The sequence below is a fragment of the Nycticebus coucang genome, chromosome 2, assembly GCF_027406575.1.
Source record: "Nycticebus coucang isolate mNycCou1 chromosome 2, mNycCou1.pri, whole genome shotgun sequence".
NCBI lineage: Eukaryota > Metazoa > Chordata > Mammalia > Primates > Lorisidae > Nycticebus > Nycticebus coucang.
Window position 1 is genome coordinate 24,432,671 of NC_069781.1, and position 19,597 is coordinate 24,452,267.

The 19,597-nt window shown below is 47.6% G+C and overlaps 2 protein-coding genes across 5 annotated transcripts; both read left to right on the plus strand.

The window, feature by feature from the left end:
- The first annotated feature begins 2,237 nt into the window (after window positions 1-2,237).
- Window positions 2,238-4,884, plus strand: POLE3 (DNA polymerase epsilon 3, accessory subunit). The gene is made up of 4 exons (XM_053565489.1): window positions 2,238-2,448; window positions 2,538-2,623; window positions 2,937-3,055; window positions 3,330-4,884. The coding sequence occupies exons 1-4, from the start codon at window positions 2,383-2,385 to the stop codon at window positions 3,500-3,502; spliced, it is 444 nt and encodes a 147-aa protein (XP_053421464.1). The 5' UTR covers window positions 2,238-2,382; the 3' UTR covers window positions 3,503-4,884.
- Window positions 4,885-8,871: 3,987 nt separating this feature from the next.
- On the plus strand, window positions 8,872-19,589 carry ALAD (aminolevulinate dehydratase). Of its 4 annotated transcripts, none has more exons than XM_053565450.1 (13): window positions 8,883-9,013; window positions 11,951-12,129; window positions 14,616-14,802; window positions 15,728-15,778; window positions 16,439-16,535; window positions 17,137-17,272; window positions 17,389-17,472; window positions 17,573-17,661; window positions 17,941-17,996; window positions 18,092-18,179; window positions 18,274-18,360; window positions 18,743-18,872; window positions 19,432-19,589. In XM_053565450.1, the coding sequence occupies exons 3-13, from the start codon at window positions 14,690-14,692 to the stop codon at window positions 19,491-19,493; spliced, it is 993 nt and encodes a 330-aa protein (XP_053421425.1). In that variant the 5' UTR covers window positions 8,883-9,013; window positions 11,951-12,129; window positions 14,616-14,689; the 3' UTR covers window positions 19,494-19,589. The 4 variants fall into 4 exon arrangements, with proteins under 4 accessions (XP_053421415.1, XP_053421425.1, XP_053421432.1 ...); XM_053565457.1 differs by having other exon boundaries at window positions 8,919-9,013; window positions 11,955-12,129; XM_053565440.1 differs by lacking the exon at window positions 11,951-12,129 and having other exon boundaries at window positions 8,872-9,013.
- The last annotated feature ends 8 nt before the right edge of the window (window positions 19,590-19,597 follow it).

Sequence of the window (19,597 nt, forward strand, 5' to 3'; positions counted from 1 at the left end):
CACCTGTAGTACAGTGGTTACGGTGCCAGCCACATACACCTAGGCTGGCAGGTTCGAACCCAGCCGGGGGCCAGCTACACAATGACAAGTACAACAACAACAACATAAAAAATAGCCAGGCCTTGTGGCAATAGTCCCAGCTACCTGGGAGGCTGAGGCAAGAGAATCGCTTAAGCCCAAGAGTTGGAGGTTGCTGTGAGCTGTGACACCACAGCACTCTACCCAGGGTGACATACTAGGACTCTGTCTAAAAAAAAAAAAAATCTCAGCATGAGGTACAACGGCAAGAGCTTGGGAGCAGATTGACTTCAGGTCTCCTAATAGGTCATTTAATAAGCTAAATGATCTTTCACGAGGTCATTACAAAAACTAGTTAATGAGTATTAAAACCCTGGCATATAGTTCAAAATAAATATTAGCATCCTTTCCCTTTCCTCTTCATTAATCATTAGGAAGAAGATGCCACCATTTCCAAAAGGCCTTATCATATTACAACCAATATAGTCACAAAAGTGCCTACATTATTTGAAGGCTCCAACTTTTGGAAGATAAGCTTCCATTTCCAATGCGCTTCAATTCTCATTCAGGCAGATAAAATACCCACCAGCAATAAATGGGTTTGCTCAAATAGCAACCAGCAGACTTCCAGTTGCATCACAGGCCATTAGCTTTTCACTTACTGACTGTATGGCCTTGACCAAGTAACTTCACCTCCCTCACCCTGTTTCCTCATATAAAATAGGGGGAAGGAAATCCCTGAGTAGCATTGCAGAAGCATTAAATGAGATAGTGCACATTTACATATGATAGATACTCAACAAATACTATCATCTTTTCTTCTCTAGGAATGTCTTAGGCCACCTCTACCACTTTATCCCTAATAACTTTTTGAGGACAGTGTCCATTTCTTCACTGTTTTATTCAGGTTTATTGACAACTCAGTAAGTGAGGGGAGCTGTTTTGGACATGGAGAACGGTAATGAACAAAAACACCTGTTCTAAACTGCTTATAATTTAGATAAAAAATAGCAAACTATTGGCCTGGGAGTGTACCTGAACCAATATTTTAAAATTAAGTAGTTCATAATGTTCACATTTCTAGCTCCTTATACAGATCAAAATATCTGACTACACCAGGCCCATTTCCAGCTTACACAGCAACTTGCTGGAGCTGAGCTGCTCCTGATGTCTTTAACATAGGTCTGGTCTATCCTCATGGAGTATCTCCACCAGACCTTATAGTCTCTAACTGAACAGTATCAGTTGCCATTCATCATAGCATTTATTCTGTTGTTTTCCCCTTATGGGGAAATACTTCTCTGGCGTCTCTATTGAAAGCAGGAAAACAAAAGGGTGACTTTAGGCACCGTGTTTCAAGGGGGCAAAAGCAGCATTAGTTTTCAGCGGGAGTGAAAATTTCTACCTACTTAATATAAAAATAATACAACTTCCAACACCATTGCAAAACACGGAGGATGAATCTGACTGGAAAAGATCTACGATGAACAATTAAATGAGCTAAAAAATAAATACAATTTTAACAGGGTTTGGTTTTGACTATGAATTCACGTTATTCTTAGAACCGGCTGTTTCTCGTCCTTTCATTACCTGCCCAGCCCGAAATGAGCCCTGAGGTCTAATCAGGTGCATCTGAATATCGCCAAAATTAGCGTTGGGCTAACAGAATAGTTTGGTTATAAAAGAAAAAACTAGATAACATTTATCCTTAGTATCAGCATTAAAAAGTTGTGAGGAGCGAAAAGATTAAAAATAGACATATGCTTCGGCAGAGTTGGAAAAATATTCCCCGCTTCATTTTGGAAAACGAAAACAAAAAGTTAAAAAAAAAATAGGAAAATTTGGCCCTACAGGACCACTGACCAAAGCAGATTAAAAACCGCCGAGACTCGGAAGCCTGGCGCTACCGAGAGTCCAAGTCCGAGGGCCCCACCCGCCAGGCCCCGCCCAGCTTGTTCAGGCCACGCCTCTGTCTCCACGCTAGCCACCTGGCCGCGCCGTCGCCAAGCAGCGGCGTAGAGCAAGATAGGAAACGGACGGAAGCCCCTGTGAGTCAAATGAAGTTGGCGAGAAAGTTTCAGAAATGGCGGCGTGAAACAGAGAAACGGGCCTGGGGAGAGACGTGCAGGGTACGGTGGGGCTGGACGGAAACCCCGACGGGCCCAAATCCCTGCGGCGTAGAAAGTTCGGATGCTCCGCGGAGGCGGAGGCGGGGCTGGGGCGCGCAGGGCACTATGGGACACTGCGGAAATCGTAGGGCGGGACGGAAGCCTCGGAAGGCCAGATCGCAGCGACGCGGGAAGTCCGGACGCGGTAGCTGTCTGAAGAGGAGGCTTGAGTGGAGGCTGGGCCCGGGCGACGGCAATGGCGGAGAGGCCCGAGGACCTAAACCTGCCCAACGCCGTCATCACCAGGATCATCAAGGAGGCGGTGAGCAGCTCGGGCTGGAGGATGAGTTGGGGGCGGGAGGGAATCAGGTCCTGGGCCGGCAGCTTTGCTCACCCCGGCTCTCCTCACAGCTCCCGGACGGGGTCAACATCTCCAAGGAGGCCCGGAGCGCCATCTCCCGCGCCGCCAGCGTCTTCGTGCTGTACGCCACGTCCTGGTGAGAGGCGCGGGGAGGACTCCTGGCTCGGAGCTCGACGCCTGGAGCCCACCAACCGCAGTCATTGTGTCCTACCTCCGTGTGACGAGGTTTACAGCCCTCTGCTAGTTCTTAGAAGCCGCGGAGCAAAATAAAACAAAAAAACTCTGCTTTAGCCCTCTTGTACAGAGAAGGGAGGGACTTAGTCCTGTCACAAAAATCCATGTACCTAGGGAGTAGGCTTTCCCATCCCACCTCTGGGTGCTCCTTTCCCCACGCCATAGGTGGCAGGAGGTAATCAGGCAGCCTCTCATGGCCCTTTGTCTTCTTTCAGTGCCAACAATTTTGCAATGAAAGGGAAGCGCAAGACTTTGAATGCCAGTGATGTGCTCTCCGCCATGGAAGAGATGGAGTTCCAGCGGTTCGTTACCCCGTTAAAAGAAGCTCTGGAAGGTAATGACCCTCCCATCTTCTGAACCAGATGGTCATCCTGACCTGTTCGCTTGGCCCTGAGGCTTTCTTAGCCTGCCTCCCTTTAAGTACAGTAACTCAGTACTGGATGTGACTCAACCAAGTCTAGTCCGCACTTAGATCTGATTTATGATGCTGGGCAGGTTATTTTACCTTCTGTGACTTAGTTTTTCCAAGTATCGACAGAGTTAGCTGCTGTAGTCCATCTGGTTCACCCTTCCACCCCTGCCTCTTAACCCCCTTCTCCTCCTCACAGCATATAGGCGGGAGCAGAAGGGCAAGAAGGAAGCTTCAGAACAAAAGAAGAAGGACAAAGACAAAAAAACAGATTCAGAAGAGCAAGACAAGAGCAGGGATGAGGACAACGATGAAGATGAGGAAAGGATGGAAGAAGAAGAACAAAATGAAGAAGAGGAAGTGGACAACTGAATAGGGTGGGCGACTGTGGCACCTTGGAAGGTACCATTCTGAGACTTGCTACATGTTTCTCTGAAGGTTTTCCCTGCGGGGCAGAGTAGTCTTAGGCAGAAGTGCCTGAGAAGATGAAAATAAAAAATGACTAGAATTGTCACCAAAACCAGCACTTCCCAAACTCAAAGCATCTGAGTAGCAGAATCCTTTTTTATTCAGTCTGAAGGTTATGACTTTGGCAAGAGAGATTCTGAATGGCAAATTAAATTAGTTGAATCACTCTTGTTTGCTTATATGTATGGTTAGGTCATTTTTGATCCCTAGTCCCCCTGCTCCTCTCAAAAAGTAATAACTTCCATGCTGCCTGCTGTATTCCAGATCACAGAGGCAGCAAAGGCTCAGGAAAATTGGGGCTTTGATCACGGTCAGCCTATATTTGATTGTACAGTGTTTGGCAATAGTAGCTTATTAAGAGTATTCGGAACAGTAAAGCTTCAGGAGACTACTAAAAAGCTGTGGGAAAATAATGAAATCTATTCTGTTGTCTCTTTACTTGATAGTAGCATTAATTGAATTTTATTTTCTAGAGACCCACTTGGCTTATACCCTTTTATGTTGCCTATAGACATTTAACGTGCTAGAGTAATTACACTCTGGATACATAGGCTCCTGAATCAGCAGTGTAGACTAGAATTAGTCGAGCAAGGGTGCTAATGTCTTACTGTTACAAAAAAGATGGTTTAGTCTTAGGTGTACCTCACTGCCTGCTAAGTACAATTTATTCGCGCCTCCTGGAAGGTATAAAATGCCAGGCTTTTCTTATATTCCATCTCTCAGATTTGTGTGTGTGGCTTTTCATTTTTCAATTTATGATGAATTCCAAACTTTATTTCCTCTAGGCACAACTTTTTCCACTCTGTGCTTCTTGCTTCCTGTCTCTCTTCTGCCTCTGTGTTCCCCGTCCCCACTTTCTTTCCTTTTTCACATCTTCTGTCAGTATAGGAATTTGGACCTGCTTAATGTTTCAGAGTCCAAGTTCCTCCGATTCCTTTAATGTTTTAAAAATGATTTTATGAAAACCCTCTAAATTACTTAAGGGAAATCTGATGGTGCTCAGGAATCTATTCCCCACCCACTGCACCCCCAATCCAAACCCTTTAACTGCTTCTAAAGCATCTCTGTTGGCCTTCCTTAGCCTTTTTCTTTACATTCAGTACTCCAAGCACTTTTTGTTTGTCTCTTAAGTTTGAGTGGTTGGGGTTTGACAGGTAGTGAAGTGTAGTTTGACACTGTTAACTTGTTAAATAAATACAATGAAAAGATTTTTGATGAATGAGTGAAAATTTTTGAGAAGATTAATAATGCTTTGTGCAAATAAAGGACATTTTTGTTAAAAGTGATGCCTCCTGTTTCATCCTGCTTGTTTACAGTGTGTTTTGGAGAGAACCCCTGATCCATACATTTTTAGGGTGTTGACTGAGCCAGACCTTTGTAAATGTGGGCTCCTGTACCACCTTCAGTGATCAGCAGATGCTGCTCCTACACCAGCAAGGGCTCTGAACCACAGCAAGAGCTTTTGATGGCTCTACTGGGCACCCTATGCACACTAGATTCTCAGCAGCTCCATTTATTGAATCCCTACTGTGTCTGGCACTGTTGTAATTACCTCTATTGTCTCTTAACCACAATGCTATATACTTCTAATCTACATGGCTTTTTCAAGTCATAAATCAAATTTATAAATAACATTTCACAAAAATAAAACCCCAATAGTCATTAAGTAGTGGCTTTTTCCTTCTCCAGATTCCCATAAGTAACACTCCAGGCTAAGCCTGCAAGTCTTATCTGGACTCCTGTAGTTTCCTTTGAGCTCAGTTCCCTGCCTCATCTCTGCTTCCCCTAGTACCCTTGCATACTACTTGCCATGTGGGTCTTCCTAGAACATTGCTATGTTTTGGTCCTGCCTGGCTTCCTACTAAATCAAATATGTAGTTAAATCTATTATTCAAAGCCTATCCAAGGAAGGCTCACCTACCATCTATTTTAATCTGCCACTCTCTAATATCTAATACAAGGCTGTGTGCTATAGTAAAGAATGAATACCCAGATTGGTCCAATAGTGGGTTATCAGAACTTAATAACCTTAGTGTCACTAAAGTTAGTATATAGCCCCCCCTCCCCCCACCCACTGTTAAATTTGACTGGCTTTTAAAAAAAAAATACAGGGCGGCACCTGTGGCTCAAAGGGGTAAGGCGCTGGTCCCATATGCCAGAGGTGGCGGGTTCACCTGCCAGAAAACCCAGCCCTGGCCAGAAACTGCAAAAAAAGAAAAAGAAAAAAATACATATATATACACACACATGAGGTGAGACAATTAAGTTGGCCAAGTAATCCTAGAAAAAGTGCTATAGACCTAATGCTACATATCACTATGGTCACCTTTGAGGTGCTCCCCTTGGAAGCTATGCAGCTATGTCAGTACCTAAATCTACCCTTCAAAGCAATTTTGGAACCCTTTCTGGAATAACCATCAGAGCTGTCATATGAACTCCTAAGTGTGACAGACTATCAGAGCTGTCATATGAACTCTTACTATGACAATTAAATTCAATAACTCATCCAATAAAAAGTGCTACATACCTCATTTCTGGGCCGAGCATGGTGGCTCACACCTGTAATCCTAGCACTCTGGGAGGCCAAGGCAGATAGATAGCCTAAGCTCACAGGTTCAAGACCAGCCTGAGCCAGATGAGACCTTGTTTCTAAAAATAGCCAGGCGTGGAGGGCACCTGTAGTCCTAGCTACTCGGGAGGCTGAGGCAAGAGGATCTCTTGAGCCCAAGAGAGTTTGAAGTTGTGAGCTATGACATCTTGGCAGTCTACCAAGGTGACAAAGTGCAAAAAAAAAAAAAAAAACCATGCCTCATTGCTGAAGGAAACTGTCTCAAAAAAAAAAAAGAAAAAAAAACATGCCTCGTTGCTGAATATTAATGGAGTCACCAGATGGCCAGGTGGGGAAGGGGGATGCTTTGAACTTAATTGTCTATATATAGAATGAATCCCCAAAGAACTCTTTCCATATGGCTTTAGTTCTTCCTGCCCCATTCCTCACCAAACTTTGACTCCCTTTTTTTTTAAGACAGAGTCTCACTTTGTCACCCTGGGTAAAGTGCCGTGGCACTGTCGTAGCTCACAGCAACCTCAAACTTGGGCTCAAGCGATCCTCTTGCCTTAGCCTCCCAAGTAGCTGGGACTAGGGATTATAGGCGTACGCCGCTACACCTGCTAGTTTTTCTATTTTTCGTAGAAATGGCCATGCTCTTGCTCAAACTGGTCTTGAGCTCCTGAGCTCAAGCAATCTACGCACCTTGGCCTCCCAGAGTGTTAGGATTACAGGTGTGAGCCAGTGCTCTTGGCCCTTTTAACAAACTTTTTTGTGGAGCAATTTTAGATTTACAGAAAAGTTGCAAAAAGTACAGGGTTTTCATGTACCCCTTACCCAACTTGCCCTCTTATATAACTATGGTACATTTGTCAAAACTAAGAGACTTTTTTTTTTTTTTTGAGACAGCATTTCATTTGTTGCCCAGCCTGGAGCACAGTGGCACAATTGTAACTTACTGCAGCTCAGAACTCCTGGGCCCAAGTGATCCTTCCACCTCAGCCTCCCAAGTAGCTGGGATTACAGGTATGAGCCGCTGTTTAAGAAAAAAAAGTTTTTTTGAGACAAGGTCTCACTCTCTTGCCAGTGCTAGAGTGCAGTGGCATCATCATAGCTCACTGCAACTTGAAGCTACTGAACTAAAGCTGTCCTGTTTCCTCAGCCTCCCAGGAAGCTGGAGTGAAAGTCGTGTACCACCACACCTGGCTAATTTTTTGTAGAGATAGGGTCTCACTCAGACTGATCTTAAACTCCTGTCTTTAAGTGATCTCCTACCTCAGGCTCCCAAAGTGCCAGGATCATAGGCATAAACTGACATTCCTGGCCAGAAAAACACTTTTAATTAAATGCCAGACTATTTGTATTTCTCCAATTTTTCTGCTAATGTCCCTCTTCTGTTACAATATCCAATCCAGAAAACCACATTGCATTTAGTGAACTTTTTTGAGATGAAATTCACAAAACATAAAACTAACCATTTTTAAATGAGCCATTCAGTGGCATTTAATACATTCATAATGTTGTGCAACCACTATCTCTAGTTTCAAAACTTTTATAACACCCTGTACCCATTAAATGGTTACTCCTCATGCTTTCCTCCCCCAGGCCCTGGCCATTACTGACCTGCTTTCTGCCTTGATTGATTTTATGCTCTTCATGGTTTTTAGCATGATGCCATGCTATAATATACATACTAAAAGGTTCAAATTAAGCGTAGACTTCGATGAATTTTCACAAATTAAACACATCCAAGTAACCCATACCCAGCTCAATATACGTTACCAGCACCCCCCAGAAGCCCCCTGTAGTCTTTATACATTATCTCCTTTCCATCTCCTAACTGGTTGAACACAGATCAGAACTCTAGTAGCTGGGAACTTAATGTCATATTTCTCTAGCTTTAAGACACTACATCCCTTAAACTTAAAATATAAAGCAGTATACAACAGGTTTGGGGTACAGATTTTGAGAAATAAAATGTAACAATAAATGTAATGCAACCCACTGGCATCCTCAAGTCAATTTTTCAATAATCCCTGAAGAAATTTCTCAAAGGCATTTCTTTGCTAGGGTGATGATCCCCAAACCCTGCTTCACCCATCCGATCCTACCAATTCACCCAGGTCCCATAAGCCTCACCCACCAGATCCCTCCTCCTCCTGCACATATTCTGCTCCAACCCCCCACCTCCAGACCTTTAGTCAGATGGCACCCATAGATACAGGTCTGATGCCCCTAGCCAACTTGGAGTTTGTCTAAGCCCGTCTCTTTTCCATCATATCTCCCAACTTACGGCACAGAGAAGGCCCTGAGTAAATAATTACACTGGAATAAATTTTCTCTGTAAACTTCAAAGTCTGGTGCTAAACTCAACAACTTTAAAACCCTCAGTCTGCAAAAATGGACTTAGCTATTATGTTAGGAATTACGGTGTTGCTTTAATGTCCTTTGACATCCAATTATTCTTTCACCAAACAACTAACCAGCGCCAAGTTTGCCCTAGGCTGGTACGAGGAGTACCAAGAAGCGAACTCCAGAGATGTAACCGCCTCCGTAGTAAAACCGCGGTCCACTAGGGCTCGCTCAAGCCTTCCGGGGCCCTCGTGCTGTACGCGCGCAGGGGCCACCTCAGCGCCTCCGCATACCTGACTGGCCAGGCTTGGAGCCCGACGTATGTGGGCGGGGCCGCGGCCAGAGCGGACCAGCCTCCTAGGAGATTTCCCGCAAGGGGTGTGGCCTGAACTGAAGGGGGCGGGTCGTGGGGCAGCTGCTTCCGGGTAAGCCTCCCCGCCCTCCCGTGGGCCCCGGGAGACAAGAGCGGGAGACCGCGGAGGCAGGAGCAGCGGTTCGGAACCGTAGGGAGGCAGGTGAGCACGCGCCGGGCGCTGGGAGGTGACAGGCTTTTGAGGGCGGCTCTAAGGCGAGGCAGGGGCCACCCGGAGTCCCGCGGCGCCAGATTGTGCTGTGCGCCTGTAGGGCTGGAGGTTCTGAGGAGTCCTGCTGGAGCCCTTGTTTGGGCTAGATGGTCTTGCTCCAGCAGGGCTTGGGGCCCCTCTCTGGGGTTCGCACCTTCGGAGACCGCAGTCTCCATCAATGCAGAGCCCGAGCTGTCCCAGGGAAGGAGGTGAAGACAAGGACAGCCACTTTGTGCTAGGCATTGCATGCATTGGCTCATTCAGTTCTCACAACAGCCCATTGAAATCAGTTCAGAGTCCCATTTACCAGATAAAGAAAGTAAGGTCACACAGCTGGAAAGTGACAGAACCAGGATTTGTACCCAAGTCTATCCAGACTCCAAAGCTCACACACTTGACTGTCCTGCTACCACAGCAGCAGGGTCTAGAGTCACAGTTCTACATCTTCCCTCCTTCCCCCACCTTCTTCACTCAGAGCTCTCCACAAGCTCAGCTCCGCTGGTAAGTAGATTTGAAATCTGCCCTTAAACCATCAAGGTGGGCATTGAGGACTGGGCAGTTGAAGACAGCCCTAAATCTGCTACTGACCTCCTGCATGATCCTAGGCCAGTGACAGGCCAGTGTCTGCCCTTCTCAGCCCAGTTTCACTGTTGTTTCAGTGATATAATCAGCAAGCTTTAAGAAGCCTCATAGCCAAGAGTCTGGAAATGGCAGCTTCTCCTTCTAGCTCCAAATGGCTAAACCCAAAGATTAGGCTCTTCAAAACCCTAGGACAAGGCTGGGGTCTCATTCTTCTCTTTAATTCTGAATGTAGCACTGCGGTAGGCCCAGTACTGATGTACATATTCAGGAAATGCAGGGGCTTTGGATTTCTGTCCTAGTCACATTCTACCTAGCTGGCTGTCCTGACTGCCTCCTCCCCAGCCAGTGACAGAGCCTGCCAGAGCTGGCAGGAGCTCCCAGTGCTCTTTGCCAAGACCACAGTCTCTGGAATCCTCCGTGTAATACAGCATGGGGGGCTCGTGCAGCTCTGTGTCAGTCACTCCTGGTAGCTCTCAGAGCCCAACTTAGGTACAAATTGGGGATATTACTTTCCAAGGAAGGGGATATTTTCACAATCTGAAAAACTACTTGTCCTTTAGTATCCCCTCTTACATGAAGCCATCATTGACTCCCAGAGACACAGGTTCCTTCCACAGCATCTGGTTCACCCCTCTACTCTGGCATCTGTGTGGTGATTATTTTACTTGACCTTCACCACATAAGCTTTTGGAAGGCAGGGACCTCACCTTAGAAATCGTGGAAGACCCTATGACCCAGAAAGGTTTGAGTACATGCCTTCCCTCTGGGTGTGGTGCAGAGGACACAGCGTGGGGCCGGGAGATCTCATTTCAGCTCAGCCGTATTCCTAATAATAATAAAATTAGCTATGTGTTTACTGTGTGTCTACTTGGTGCCAGACATGTACCTCATCACTATCTGTAATTTACACAGCCTTGCACATTTCCTAATGTGTCCCTTTTGTAGATTACAAAATGAAGATTTGCCAGTGACCTTGCGGAAAGTTAAACAGCAGAGCACAGACCAAACCTGAAACTGACTCTTGCAAAAAGAAACCTTGTTCCTTTTGTACCACTTGATAGTGCCTTCCAGCAAAGCTAACCTGTCCTCCTGTGGCTGGATGTCTTGGTGACTTGCTCCTATCTTCAGTGTAATGTCACAGGATTTAAGCTGTGGTTTATAAGCTCCCCTTGATTTTCACTCTCTGTGAAAATCTCCCAAACTTTGAGCAACTTTTTGCAAAGCAAAACCCTGGCCTGGATTTGGCTCTGCCAAACAGATGTGCCCCTGAGGGGCTATTTTCGCACTCTACAGATACTTATTAAGCACCTAGTGTAGTGGAATGACTCTGTGGTGTAGGTAGCAGAGCACTGGGCTAAAAGCCAGGAGCTACAGGGTCAACTTCTAGCTCTGTGCCTCACTCCCTGTGTGATGTCAGACAAGTCCTGCCTTCTCTCTGAACCCATTTTCCACAATGAAATATTAAGGACTAACAGGATCAGTGATTTTCAACTTTTTAATTTTTTTAGCACTGACACCCATTTCTGAAATCAAATCTCTCTCTGAACCCTACAATTCAAAAATAGATCAAAGTGGAACTACTCCCTCTTTCCATTTTACCCTCCCCGCCTCTCCCAGGCTCCTAGGCCACCCTGCTGCTTTGTTTCTGATAAGCAGAAAGCAATTGTTCCCTGGGCCTCAGGGGAATGTAGCTTTGGATTCCAGAAGCCAGAGACCTGGCTACAAAGGTGGTTCTGTGAGAAGTAAATCAGAGACATGTAGACCTGGCTTGACTCTGGAATGGCATTGAGCAAAGTCACTTAACCTCTTCATTTCCTTATCGTTATAAATTAAGCTAATTCTTGCAATTAAATAAAGTATCTAGTTTGGTGCCCAGCACAAAGCTAACATGCCCAGTATGTTTTTCTGTTGTTTCTTCCATCTCTCCAGCACCCAGAGCAGAGACAGTATGGGCAGAGAGATGCCTACTGAATTAAGTGTTTTTCAGTGTTATGGGGTATGGCACATAAAACCCTGCATTCAGAGTCTAGAACAAATTCAAATTCCAGGTCAGTCACTATCTGTGTAGTCTTGGGCAGGTGATTGAACCCCTCTGACGTGGGTTAACTTCCTATACATCTGAGAGCAAAATCTTGCACAAAATGGACAGTCAGGACCTCAGATCTTCTACGTGAGTGCTCATTTGGGGCTTGAGATATCTTGGGGGAGGTCCTGGCCTGCCCTGTTTCAGGAGATGAGGTTAGGCCACTCAGGGTGTGCCATAGGGCAGGTCCCTGCATGAGTCCTGATAACCTCAACCCTGCCAAGGAAGAAGACCAGATAAAACGGGCCTCTGAGCTGGTTGCCTGTGGAGATGGCAGTCTCAAGGGACCTAAGAGACTATGGAGAAAAGCAGCATCAGCATGTCATAGGATCCCCCACCTCGAAGTTGTTAACACACCTGCTAGTCCTGCTGTTTTAGCCTCTTACTCACTGTGTGGCCTTGGGTAAGTCCCTGCCCCTCTCTGGGCTGTTAGGAGCAGTTGGCTTAGGGCCTGCCAGCCCCCCTTACTGTGTTTCTTTTTGTTTGTTTGTTTGTTTTACTACTTGGCTGTAGGCATCTTCAAAAGGAAGGGTCTAAAACAGAGCAAGCTCGGGGCAGTGCCTGTGGCTCAAAGGAGTAGGGCGCCAGCCCCATATACCAGCGGGTTCAAACCCAGCCCCTGCCAAAAACAGCAGAAAATAAATACATAAATAAAAACAGAGCAAGCTCATCTACTTCACTACCCTCAGGTGAGGCAAGCTCATCCACCTAAAGACACTGCCTTTGGCCACCTTAAGATGGCCATTCCTTCTCCACCCCAGAATCCCTCATTGTGCTTCCTCTCTGCTCTGCTCAGCCTGCAAAATTAATACTTCTAAATAAAGGCAGGTTTCTACCAGGCCGCTCCCCTACCCCCGTTCAGAAATCTCTCTTATCCCCTCCCCTCTGTACACAGGTGTGTTAGTTGACTCCTCGGGTCCTCAGAACAGTCCTGGCCATCTTCCTTCCTCATGTTTGTTCCTTTCTTCCCTTCTTGAGGGAACACTGTCTCTCTTGCCTCTGTCAGGCTGAATGCCCTCATCCTGCCAACCCAAGCTCAAGCCCTGGTCTTCCAGCAAGCCCATTCTGACCTCCTGACTCAGGTTGGAACCATGATTCATTTCTGGTCAGGCTTCTCTCCGAAATACACTCAGCCAGCCCTGCCTCTCAGAACTGTAGAGAAACTCTTTGAGAAATCGCCCATGAAAGGGCCCAGTGTAGCCTGGCACACAGTTAGGTGCCTGCATCATGCATTTGACATTTAGAGTAAATGTAGTTACACATTTACCACATGCCAGAGTCAGTGTGTGGCAGAGTGCTGTGGGGGAGGCAAAAATGAACTGACTCTGGACCCTGCCCTGCAGAAGCTCTGCCTACTGGCACCAGATAAGACAGGCCACACTCGGACCTGTTATTCTGAGAGATTGCAATCTGTGAGAAGAAAGCGGCAGTAGGGGGGAGGAGGAGGAGAACTCTGTAGATTTGGGTCTGAAGAGGTTGCAGAGATAGCATAAGCCCTCCAGGTAAAGGAACTGGTGAGCAAAGCAAGAAGGCGGAGCTCCCTACTCAGAGCTGCGGGAGCTCCTTATGGGGCCAGATAAGGACCACCACCGACTCAAAGTAGAATTTCCAAAAGGAGTCTTTTATTAACCTCGGGGCTGTCTCACCAAAGTCTAATGCCAACTAAGTAAGAGAGCATTGAGGAGTCAGGAAGTTGGGGTTTTTCTAGTCTGAAAGTTGGCAAAGGGCCAAACAGGTGGGCTGAAAGTTAGCAATTAGAAGCAAAAAGAAAGTTGGCAAAAGAAGCAAAAAGCAAGCACAGGGTCACTATGACCCCTATTACAGAAGTGAACCTTGCAATTTAGCAGATTAGCAGATAGGTAACGTAAAGGTCACATTAAGCAGATCTGGCAATTAGCTAATAAGTAAAACAATTTGTCACAGTACTTAGCTTGTTAACGCTCATCGTGACAGTACTTGGCTCTTTAGTTCTTGTTCTGTTCTGTCCCGATCCAGACTGATCTAAGAGTAATGGTACTGGGCATCATTTCATTTACCTCTTTTTCCCCTTCCTGCTACTTGGGGGATGATGTGAGGCCGCCGGCATCCATCTTATGGGGGTGATGAGGCAGCTGGTACCCATCTCAAGCTCTAATGGCCACTCTATAGAGTGTGTGTGTGTCTGTCTGTCTGACGGGCATGGTACTTTTTTGTCCTCTTAGTATGTGCTGTGCCTGACAAGAAGTCCATGTACCAAAGGGCTTTTCTCTAGAGATAGAATTACAGGGGATTTTTATTTCTGGTTATCTGAACTTTTCTAAAATTTCTACCATGAATCTCAGCATTTTTCATGGAATAAAGTTTAGATGTTGGCTAGATAATGCTTCTTAAATTATACTAAATAATGCTTCTCAAATTATTTCTTATTTCTAATCCATTGATTCTTTGATAAAATGTAATAAGGATAAATTTCCAGGAAATTCTTCATTTTTTTTTTTTAAAGCAGTTGGCCAGGCACAGCGTCTCAAGCCTGTAATCCCAGCACTCTGAGAGGCCAAAGCGAGAGGATTTCTTGGAGCAGGGAGTTTGGGACTAGCCTGGGCAAAATAGTAAGACTCTGTTTAGATAGATAGATAGATAGATAGATTGATTGATTGATTGATAGACAGATAGATAACAGTCAGAAAATACAAGCCCAGGTTTTCTATCATTCGATTCAGATTGCTAGGAAAGCTTCCTGTTGTTTCTCTGCTTATCTTGTTGTAGACCAACAGGGATTGGTGGTACATAATGAGTAGTCCCAGGCTAAAAGAGAGGAGGCAGGAATCTGGAAGAGCCTTCTTCCAGACGTGACCATCTCCTGAGGGCAGGGCCCATGTCTGACATATCTCCTGCTCCACTTACCCTTAGACTGAGCCCGCAGCAGTTCCAGGGGCCCTCAAATCCAACCAGCTGACTGCTCCACACCCCAACTGGCCCACACTATGCAGCCCCAGTCTGTTCTACACAGTGGCTACTTCCACCCGCTGCTTCGGACCTGGCAGGCAGCTGCCACCACCCTCAACGCCTCCAATCTCATCTACCCCATCTTTGTCACGTGAGTCCCCAGGAATGGGCCAGGCCTCTGCTGGGGGTGGAGGAGGGAGTGGACTTTGACCAGAGTAGGCATCAGCATTGCTGGAGTTGGCAAAGTGGGCTGTCAGCTTGGAACTCAAGGTCTTGAAAGTGGCCTGGTAGAGTAAATGCAACAGTCTTAGGAGCAAAATAAACCTTGAAAAAAGTTTAGTCATTCCATTTGGAAAATAAGAATAACCCTTGCCCACCATCCTAAGCTTTTGTAATAAGACAGAAGCTAAGAAGGTATTCTATAGATTGTAAAGTGCCATGTATGTTTAAGACACGGCAGTCAAGATTATTATTAATAGCAACAGTAGACATTTATTGACTACTTACTTTGTACTTACTAATGCTAAGCATCACCATGCATTATCAGAGTCAAACCTGACAGCATAGATCTTATCTTCTAGACTGTCAACTTCACAAGGAGATCTTTTTATTGGTTTTTGTTCACAGTTGCCTCATCAGAGCCTAGAACAGTACCTGGCACATCATAAGTGTTCAGTAAATATTTACTGAATGAATTAATTAATGCAGGATATAAAGAGGGGCCTGAGGTTCAAAGAAATGATACAGCTTGACCAAGGTCACCTAGGCAGTAAGTGGCTGGGACAGGCAAGGACCTTGACTTCAGAGTCTTAAGTTATTAACCACTTAATTCCTTCCTGTGATTACTGTTCTTTAAGTACGGTTGCTCTTGTTGTCACCGTTATTCTTGTTGTTCCTATTATTATTTCAGGCCCTGGGCTTGGCCAGGCAGGGCAGCCAGACAGTGGATCCCATTCCCCTCCCTCCATTTCCACTCCCACATTCCTTCCCAGCTTCCCAGCCATGCCCCCCAGTCACCCCTCACCACTGGCCCTTCCCACAGCTTCCAATCCATAGCCCACCCCCCACTCTTGCAGGGATGTTCCTGATGACGTACAGCCTATTGCTAGCCTCCCAGGAGTGGCCAGGTAGGAGACAAGGAGGGTCGGGTTGGGGGATGGTGGAGGGAGAGTTTTCACAGGTGGAGGTGAAATCTCTTTTGTCTCCTGTCAGGAGACAAAAGATCTGGAGACACAAATGTCAGCTCAGTAGAGGGAAGGGTTTCCTCCTGGTCAAAGCTAGCCTCATAAAGTAATGAGCTACCCATCACCAGAGTCATCACAGCAGAGGCTGTTGCAGAAAGGAGCAGAACTTCAGATGGGAGGTCAATAAGAGCTCGGGGCTCGGCACCTGTGGCTTAAGCGGCTAAGGTACCAGCCACATACACCAGAGTGGAGGGTTCAAATCCAACCTGGGCCTGCCAGACAACAATAGCTGGGTGTCGTGGCAGGCACCTGTAGTCCCACCTGGGAGGCAGACGTAGGAGAATGGCTTGAGCCCAGGAGTTGGATGTCTACCCAGGGCGACAGCTTGAGGCTCTGTCTCAAATTTAAAGGCTCTGCTGCTCAGGGCCTCAGTTTTCCCACCTGTTTGCTGGGTGCATTCCTGTTCTTCCCTGTACTGTGAGGCTTGAGCCTTCCTGCTGCTTAGTGCAGTGTGACTGTTGACAGAGGCACAGTGCTGAAGGGGCAGGGGGACCCTTGCCTGGGACCTGCCTCCCTTCAGCCCCTCCACTCCACCTCACCCAGATATGGTGTGAACCGGCTGGAAGAGATGCTGAGGCCCCTGGTGGAAGAGGGCCTGCGCTGCGTCCTGATCTTTGGCGTTCCCAGCAGAATTCCTAAGGTGAAGAGTTGGAAGAAGGGTTAAAAAGGGAGGATGGGCTGAGGTTCTACACTAATGACACCCTTGTTCCTGCCTTGTCCTGGCCCTGGGGCTACAGGTGAATGGACATAGTCCCTCCCCTTAGCATATATGTGGGTCAGGAAGCCAAGTGGGGCTACAGCACACTGACTAGTAAGTCAGGTCCCCTCTCTGAGCCTCTCCTATCCCCTTGCAAATGGGGATAGTCCTCTGTACTTTCTCATCAGGAGCTGTGATGATGATAAAAGGAGAGGGCTAGAGCTGTACTCTAGTGGCTGGCCGTCCTGCCTCCCCACAGCTTCACATAAGAGCCTTGTCTGGCTGGGCACAGTGGCTCCATGCCTATAATCCTAGCACTCTGGGAGGCCAAGGCAGGTGGATTGCTTGAGCTGAGGAGTTTGAGATCAGCCTGAGCAAAAACCCCATCTCTAGTAAAAATAGAAAAACTGAGGCAAGAAGATCACTTGAGCCCAGGAGCTGGAGGTTGCTGTGAGCTGTGATGCCATGGCATGCTACCCAGGGCAACAGCTTGAGACTCTGTCTCAGAAAAAAGAAAATAGCTTTGTCCTTCCCTCACCCTTAGGATGAGTGGGGCTCTGCGGCTGATTCTGAAGACTCCCCAGCTATCGAGGCGATCCGTCTGTTGAGGAAGACTTTCCCCAACCTTCTGGTGGCCTGTGACGTCTGCCTATGCCCCTATACCTCCCACGGTCACTGTGGTGAGCTCCCTCCCTCCCAGTAGCCCTGCCACCACACTCTCACTGCCCAGTTCTCCCCAGAGTGAGGATAGGCCAGGACCTAGATGTTCCCCAAAACCCAGCCATCTGTCTTTCAGGGCTTCTGGGCGAAAATGGAGCATTCCGGGCCAAGGAGAGCTGCCAACGGCTGGCAGAGGTGGCCCTGGCCTATGCCAGGGCAGGTGAGTGAGCCATCAGCAGGAATGGGCGCCTATGAGTCAGGGAGATGGCAGAATGGGTGGGAGAGTCCCAGAGTTCTGAAGGCCACCCTCTACCCCTCAGGATGTCAAGTGGTTGCCCCATCAGACATGATGGATGGACGCGTGGAAGCCATTAAGAAGGCCCTGATGGCACACGGACTTGGCAACAGGGTATGGGGCAGGGAATACGGGGAAGGGTGTAGGGAAGTAAGGACCATAGATCGGCCCTGCCCCCACATCTGCCAAGAATCAGAGCTGAGGACAGTGCTGGCTGAGGCCTCTGGGGTATGGCTCAACCTCTGCACCTCAGATGGAAATGAAGCCCAGAACTCCCACGGGACTAGGACCCAGGCACTTGGCTTCCCAGCCTGGGTCCTTTCCCTCCCTGTCAACACCACCCTAGGACATCTGGAAAGGGCTGGCTGGCCTAGACCCATGGTCTCCCTGCAGGTATCTGTGATGAGCTATAGTGCCAAATTTGCTTCCTGTTTCTATGGACCTTTCCGGTGAGTGGCATGGGCAGAAGTCTGCTGTTAATTCCCTGGCACATTAACCCAGAGCTGGAGCCCTCCTGATCTTCTCTGATCACTTTGCTTCTCAGAGATGCAGCTCAGTCAAGCCCAGCCTTTGGAGACCGCCGCTGCTATCAGCTGCCCCCCGGGGCGCGAGGCCTGGCCCTCCGAGCAGTGGTGAGTGACCAAGGTTTGAACTCCTCCCTTCCCCTTCTCACCCCACATCCAGACTGCCCCTCACCCTGCCCACACTAAAACCCTCATCCGCTAGGACCGGGATGTACGGGAAGGAACTGACATGCTCATGGTGAAGCCAGGGATGCCCTACCTGGACATCGTGCGGGAGGTAAAGAACAAGGTGAGCACAGATCAGAGCCAAAGGCAGCTCTGAGGAATGGGAAAGCAGTCTGCCTCTGATCAGGAATCCTCTCCTCCCCATACTGGGAACCACCACGGCCTCTTGTGCCAAGACCCCCGGGAGCCTTTAAACCAGTGGTTCTCAACCTTCCTAATGCTGAGATGTTTTTTCATTGTTACAAAGGGGTCGCGACCCACAGGTTTAGAACTACTGCATTAAAGAACTCTGGCTCAACAGTTTAGGAAGGGGCCGGGCTGCCAGCAGCAGTGACTCTGGGCAGGAGGCTCAAGATGGTCACAGATTAGGCAGGGAGGAAGGGACACTCCCAGAGGCACATCTGCCCTCCACTGGAACCTGTGTCCTCATCACTGCTTTTCTGCAGCACCCTGAGCTCCCTCTCGCTGTATACCACGTCTCGGGAGAGTTTGCCATGCTGTGGCATGGAGCCCACGCCGGAGCATTTGATCTTAAGGCTGCCGTACTGGAGGCCATGTCTGCCTTCCGCAGAGCAGGTAAGCAGGCAGACGTGGAGTCTTTTCACATCTGCCACAGGGACTGGTAGACACTTTGCCCAAATAGATAAATGATGTCATGAGACTTATGCCTAGAAATGGTAGTGATCTAAACAGACATGCAGCGAGGAAGGAATGTGGAACTACAGAATAGAGGGCACGGAACAGTGAAGAAAGCAGGGCCCTCTATTACTTTTGGGTTGTGAGAATGTGGGCAAGACACTTCTCCAAACCTCAGTGTCCTAGTCTGTAAGCTGAGGGATGTCTGGCGCATAGTTGTCCTGAAGAGTAAGGTAATAATGGATAATTGGCATATGCTTATCACTCAATACACAGGAGCTGGCTTTGTTACTGCAGCACACCAGCCTGGGAAGGGGACTTGGCAGCTTACTTATTTCGCCCACTATATGCATCTTAAACTTCCTAGGTCTGCCCAAAGCCTGGCTCTGTCTTATGCTATGTGGGTGCATAGCCTTCTTCCCAGCCTGACCCTCCTCTCCAGGAAGGTGTGCTCAGAGCTGATGCCCACCCCCTGCTTCCCGCTTCTCTCCCAACACAGGTGCCGACATCATCATCACCTACTACACACCTCAGCTGCTGCAGTGGCTGAAGGAGGAGTGATGCAGAGAGTGCAAAACCCAAGAACTAGAACTTAAAAAAAGTTTCCAGGGCCCTGGAGATGTGAAAACCAAAGTAAATGCTGCTTTTAGAACTGTGCCCTCGTG